Raw genomic sequence first — 6,876 nt, forward strand, 5'->3', positions numbered from 1 at the left:
TTTCCAAATACCCATCTTTGCCCATTTCCAAGATCCTCATAGCCATTCCTCTTCAGGAGCTCAATGCAATACCCAAAATCAGTGGCTGCCTTTGCCAAGTCAGGGATCTGGCACTAACAAAACACAAGGAGAAAACTCTCAGTTTCTCCAAGCCAGCTCATCCCCAGAACTGTCCTTCAGGAGAGGAGGCAGTGCAGCCAGTGTGCCAAGAAGCGAGAGTCCCTTATACAGCATACAGTATTAACATGACTCCTAATGAAACAGCCTTCTGTGCCCTATAGCGTTCTGCTGCCACTAAGTACTGAGCATGAGGTCGATTGCCAGCTCTTGTAAGGGTTTTCTACTCCTATATCTACCAATTCATCATTGCTTCAAGTATATAAAAATGCTTAAAAGTAATGTTCCACAAGAAGAGAGTTTGGAGGAGTCAACATGTTTACACCAAACGTTTTTGCTTGTTCAGAGGTTATTTTTTATTGCATCTGGCACTTTAATGGATGCCACCATTAGCTCATTTCATATTAAGTGCAACAGATGGCTAAAACACTCATTAGTTAAAATACATTCTACACTGTATCTCAAATTTTATCACGGGTATTTCTAAGCAACCCACATTTCTGTTGTATTTAGATGTCAGTTATAACAATTCATACTAAGATGACAACAGTGAGCTCATAATTTCTTGCACGTTCACATTTGCTTCTTACTCACTTCACTTCTGGTAAAACTGTAAGGTTTGCCCAACACCAAGACCATCACTTTGTGAGTGTCTCTAAAGCAAACTCCTTGACACGGCTGGGCTTGCTCTCCACTTCGCCTGAGCCCCACTGACAGCATGATTGATCACATCATTCTCCACCATCCTTAACAAAGCCCAAATGTTCACTACCCAAAGACATCATTCTTCATGACTCGTTTATTTGCCCACACAGGATTCTGTTGTTTACAAAAAGAAAAAAAAATAAACTAGCAGCCAGTACGTATTCTTTTGAACTACCCAAACCTATGCACCAACCTACAGCTACACATTTTTATATATTGCTAGAACAAAATAGCTTTACAGCTCTGAGCATTAACCTGCAGAACCCCCATTGTTTTAACAATGCCTGCTTCTGACATAGGCTTTTAAACCTAAGTTGTCTGAAATACAAAGGCAGAAAAACAATAAGCAGGAATCTTTCCTGATCCTCCTCTTGCAAGGAATTCAGTGCTTAAATTTAAGCATGAGGGATGAATGCTTAAATGAAAATGAACAACTGAGCAACATTTTCAGTCTGTATCTTTTTTACCCTTAACCAAAACCTTACTGATTTTTGTTTTTAAACAAGGTAACTATTTATGGACCACACAGATAAAACTGGAAAGATCTGAGAATCAGTCTCTGGTTTTGGTTAACGATGGGTATTAAACTCCAAGGTTGCTTTTCTGCCCTGGTATTAGTGAAACTCATCTTTGTTTCCTATCTCAAGGACATTTTCTTCAATTTCTAGGTATTCTTATTTTGAGTTTCAAGTACTGCGCATCAACACAAGGAGAAATAGCTTTGGAAAGATACCATTAGTTTTTTCTACATAATGAGTAGCTCTTTTTGTCAAAACTTTAATTTGTATCTCAAGAGTAAAACTAGTGTGACCAGACAGCTTCAGGCCCTATGCTACAATGCACTGCTCCCCACGTCCTAGCACCAGGGCAATGGTTCTTAAGCTCTCATTGTTACTTTGCAAAATGCATGAGCCCAAGAATAAGTATAAAAACAAATACCCACTCAAGAGGTTCAAGCCTCTTGGCTCTTTTGGCTCAGAAAGCTCTTTAATTATCACCTAAGGACACTGCAGTGAGCAATAAGCAAAAGAACTGTGATAGTTCAAAAGATACCAAAGAGAAGCAAGCCTACTATCAACTCTTTAATATTCAGTATACTGAATTACCTACATTCACTGCATCACACCTACAACGATTTCTAGTTAAATCCTTCTACAGTTTCCACAAGCCAAAGAAGGATAACAGCCAACTGACTAGGACCACCTTTGTTTCATGTTGTTGACACTTACTCCACAAACACACAAAATCCTTTGTGAAAGCTCAAAGGCTGAGCAATGGCCTGTATTGCAGAAGTCCATACAAAGTTAGGGAGACAAGGGGATCAGAGACAGGCCCCCAGGGAGAATGCTGTCTCCTTTCAAATCCAGGTGCCTACCAGCCTGTGCGTGATGCAAAAGTGGGATCATCGAGTGTGGTTTAGGAATGGACATCTGTCAGAAACCTCTCCTCCTCCCCTTACCATTATATGCACTGGAGGGGATGTTCCCCTTGGGTTATCCCACTCCCCCCCTTCTTTCCTGGGAGGTCTTAGCAGACTGGTTATGTTTATATATATCTTAGAGTGTGAGTATGTAGATATATATACAAATACATATATATGCATATATAAGAGTACATATTTATATATCTACATACACTCTTAAGATTTTCAAGTAATAAGCACATATATGTGGTGTTAACTGATAGATGACATAACACATACAATAATAAAGGTTAAAAAAAAAACAAAAAAAAAAGGTAAGAGAAAAATTGTCATGGCTGGAAGATAAAAAAAAATGGGGGGCTCATCTATCCAAATATTTAAATGTGGTATCAACATACATAGGTTAACACATTAACTAAAATATTTCCAAAGAGTAATGGAGATGCAGCATGCAGCTTTAGCATAAACTAAACATACTGGATATCAGTGAGGGGCCTGAACTTTATATCCAGATATGTTCCAACACCTTCCTATGGGCCAAAAAAGATGTACCGCAAAAGGAAATAGAATAAGCCCACAAGCAGCAAGAAAAAGCAACAGAAGAAAGAAACTTATAGTAAATCAATGTATTTCCTACAGTAGGAAAGGGAGAAGCCTGGTATCATCTCAAACACTGTAAGTAAATGCAGCATGCAATATGCGGTAGAGAACTCCCCAATGCTCTTGTGACATGCAGATGCCTTGATCCGGAAAGTATTTTCCTGGAACTTCTGGGTGTTGGTGTGGCATATTTTATTAACATTATAATAACCTATTTTATAAAATAATTTAAAAAGCAAATGAGATCATATTTAAATAGAAGTCATTATTAGACTCATTTCAATTGCAGAATAATACTACGTTCCTTTTTTCCACTGAGTATATTTTGGTGTCTGCATGTCCCACTAGCTCCAAACTGGATTACTGCAAATCTCTGCCAGTAGACTTCAGACAAGCACTGTACTAAAAGGCTTCATTAAATTGTAACACCAGCCATAATATCCATGTTCTAAATGTTGACAGCTCCATTAATCCCATTTTGTGATTTTTCCATTGCCTTCTACTCTAAAATTCCCAAACCTCTGTCTTCCTGGATAATTCAGTGAAGTTGAATGCGAGCTAGGTTGATAATGGGTAATATCATCATCTGTGTGATAACAGACCACATCACTCTGCTGCCTAGCTTTAGTTTCTTTCCAGAAATCAAGCTTTACTTCAACAAGGAAAATACTCCTTTCCATATTCATAATCAGAAGCTTTGAAATGCAGAGAAACATACATGTACCCTTCTCCTTTCCAATGCAAAAGATGTTTTCCTCAGTATTTTAAAGAAACAGATGGTAGGTACTAAGCCTGATTTACTATCAGCATACCTCTAAATTGATCTAATAAATGCCTTTTGATGCCGAACTATTTTAAAGACACTACAGGATGAGCAATGTGGCCAAAGAAACTCCAAGAGCAGGCGCTATAGGTGCGGATGACACAGTATTACGCACTAAAAGACGACGCAATTGTAAAATACTAAACCCGCACCCACCTCCCCTGTACCCCACACAAGCAGGCGATTAAATTAAGGCCACAGTTTTTACCCTTCAAGGCACGAAACCGGGATGATACAGGGACACACACACACACACAACCCCCAACACCACCACCCGCCCCCGGCACGGCGGAGCCGAGCGCTGCCTCACCGCAACCCTCCGGCGGGAAGGAGACCGTCTCCTCCCGGCAGCCACAGCCCACGGACAAAGGCTGAGAGAGAAGGGCAGACACCCGCGCCCGGCACCAGGCTGCTGCCGTTGTTGGGCCGTTCCCCAGGGGCTAAGAGGGGTCGGCGGCGGGGCCAGTGCTCACCTGCGGCGGGCGGAGGCGGCTGCTGGGGCTCGTCCTGCTCCAGGGTGACGGCGCCGTCCCGCCAGACGCGAAGGTGGGCGGTCGCCCCCAGCCTGGCGACGGGGGTCTCGCCGCGGCGGGCGCGGGCCCGCAGCGAACCGCAGCACTGGTAGCACACGGCCCACGCCTGCTCCTCGTTGATGGGCTGGTTGTAGAGCCTGAGGATCTCCTCCAGCGACAGTGCCTCGGGCTGCCCGCCGGCCCCGCCGCTGTCCTCTTCCTCGTCGGCGGAGCGGGAGGCGCCGGGCTGGGGCTCCGCTCCGCGCTCCCCCGGCAGCGCCATGCCCTGCCTCCGCCGCGCTGCTCCGCGGCTCACTGACCGGCTCCGCCGCGGCGACTGCTGCTGCTTGCGCTGCTTGTTCTGCTGCTGCCGCCCGGTCCCGCCGTGCTCATCCTCCCCGCCCCGCTAGTGCCACCAGGCCGCCGGACAGCCCGGCTCCCGCAGCAGGAAGGCAGGCAGCGGCCGGCCAGCAGGAGGAACAGCGCCCGAGCCGCCCGCTGCTGCCGCCGCCGCAGGGGGAGACAGCTCATAGCAACGCAATGGCGTCCTCGCCCGCCTCCGCCGCCAACGGCCGGCGCTGCAGCGCCCCCTGCCGCCCTCATCCTTGGCTGCAATGGCGTGCGGCAGCCCGGCTGCGCGGGGCTGGAGAAGGCGGGATTCAGCTCAGAGGCTGCCACGGCAACCTCCGTGCCCGCGGGCAGGATGTGAAGCTCCTTCCGAGCAGCTAGGCTTCCACGTCTGCCTTGGACACGGATAACGATGGGGCGTTCGCATCTCACAACCCTCGGGCTGCCGGTGCTGGTAACAACACCCCCAGAAACAACTCTTTATCTGGACAGCAGGATGACACCCTCAGCTCCCCAACCAACTGAACAGTGACACCAGCCTACATCTCCATCATGGATGCGTCGGGTTTCAGGGAAAAAGCAAGTCTCTGCTTTCATAGCAAGAGGGTGGCTTCGAATCCCTCCGTTGACCAGCCTGCCCTCATATGGCAAACATCCTGTACCACAAAACTCCTGGAGCAGCAAGCAGGAGACACCAAGGGTACAGGGGCAGCAGTTGAAAGAGCACGGTTCAAAGGGGAACTGTCTTCCAAACAGAATACACCTGGGTACCAGTCACTGTGTCAGCCTCGCCCCATGGCTGCACCAATTGAGAAAACCGATTCATGTTTTAACTTGAAACTCACATCAGAAAAGATTTGGGTTTTCCCATTAGTATTTTACACTTTTACCTAACACAGGTAAAAGGAAATCCAAAATTTCCCCTCAGCATCTGCTGCACACGAAAGATGAGGGGGCATCTAAGTGACTTAGACATCACTGGGCATGTCCCTGCATGCTGAAAGGACACACAAGGCCCAGCTCTGACTGGGGAGCTCCTCTTTCCGTTTTCACTTTTACTTGTATTTAACATGGATGCATTTTTCCTCTTGTAATGACATACACGTGTAATGCACACTGCTGCAAACAAGATACAACTCGTACTTAAATAAAGCTATTAAAAATTTAGTGATATTCACCACACAACATGATTCAGCCTTTCACAGGATATCAGATATAATGAAATTGTACAGTCTAAAGCATTGATCATGGCCCTGGAGGCTGCGTAACAGGCAAAGGAATAGATTTGGGTTTTTCAGATATAAAAATAAAAGTAACACAAAAACAGATTTTGAAAGTTTGAAACCTGTTAGCAGCAGGGCCATGCATACATAATGTTCAATTAACATTTCAAGTTAAAACCCCAGGGCTGCGTTAGGCAGTATTTAACACTTGGAAAAAAAGACCAAAATGGTGTCAGAGCACTGCACTGCCAATTAAATGTCCATGCAAAACACCAGCCTTCACTCCTGCACTGCAAGCTTCTTTGGGATTAAGTCTGGGGTTTTTGCTCCAGCACCAGCAGAGTCAGATCTTTCCTACATGTAGAACAAAAGGTGGTGGACACAGACCAAAGATACAGACTGGCTTCTATAGGAAAGATCAAATAGTTTTCATCAGCCTCACAAAGACAGGCCAGAGTCTGCATGGTGAAAAACATGAGGTATTGAGAAGTTCAGCAAGCTCAATTGCTTGCTGTTTCTCAAAGCATGAAGACTAAAAGACACAGCAAAATTACCATCCACATGTTGAAAACAAACAAAACCACAGATGGATAATTAAGTACAGATCTCAGTGTCAGGACCAGACAAAAGCATGAATGGTTGTTAAGCCAAATGGCCTGGCTACAGCTCCTACCTCAGAAACTTCCTAAGCTAACGTCAGAAAACGTTAAACCACTTCATGTAACCCAGCACAAGCTTGCCACGTGCTTGGCTATCCACATCTTAACTTTAAATATTAAAAAAAAAACCCAAAAAACAGACAGAAATAAACAACAACAAATCAATTAAATTCATAGGATTGATAAGATTATCTCTACTTTTCTGACTGAACTCTTCTTAGAAGCTGAATGTAGAAGCTACTGCTAGGTCCAAGAGAAGCAGAAATAAACCTTGTTCTAGAAAGGACACATACTTCAAGTTCAGAATTTATAGGTCTCGGTCATTCACAAAGTACACCCGATATGCTACACAGAGAGTCTATTACCCTGGAGAGGCAAACCAGACTTTTTCTAAATGAATTCTGACACCAATTCAGAGCTGCAGAAGAGAAGCTGGTATTTCATGCACGCATTTTAGTAATTTGAC

The 6,876-nt window shown here is 45.0% G+C and overlaps 1 protein-coding gene across 4 annotated transcripts in view; it reads right to left on the reverse strand.

Moving 5' to 3' along the window:
- The window catches only part of SPIRE1 (spire type actin nucleation factor 1), a 130,067-nt gene extending 125,402 nt beyond the window's left edge, over nt 1-4,665 (reverse strand). For all 4 annotated transcript variants that reach the window (XM_034067607.1, XM_034067601.1, XM_034067611.1 and 1 more), the window contains exon 1: nt 4,142-4,665. In XM_034067607.1, coding sequence (XP_033923498.1) covers nt 4,142-4,463 — 322 coding nt within the window. In that variant the 5' untranslated portion in view covers nt 4,464-4,665. The remainder of the gene's footprint in view (nt 1-4,141) is intronic.
- Nucleotides 4,666-6,876: the final 2,211 nt, after the last annotated feature.

This window comes from Melopsittacus undulatus, chromosome 1 (genome assembly GCF_012275295.1).
Source record: "Melopsittacus undulatus isolate bMelUnd1 chromosome 1, bMelUnd1.mat.Z, whole genome shotgun sequence".
NCBI classification, from domain to species: domain Eukaryota; kingdom Metazoa; phylum Chordata; class Aves; order Psittaciformes; family Psittaculidae; genus Melopsittacus; species Melopsittacus undulatus.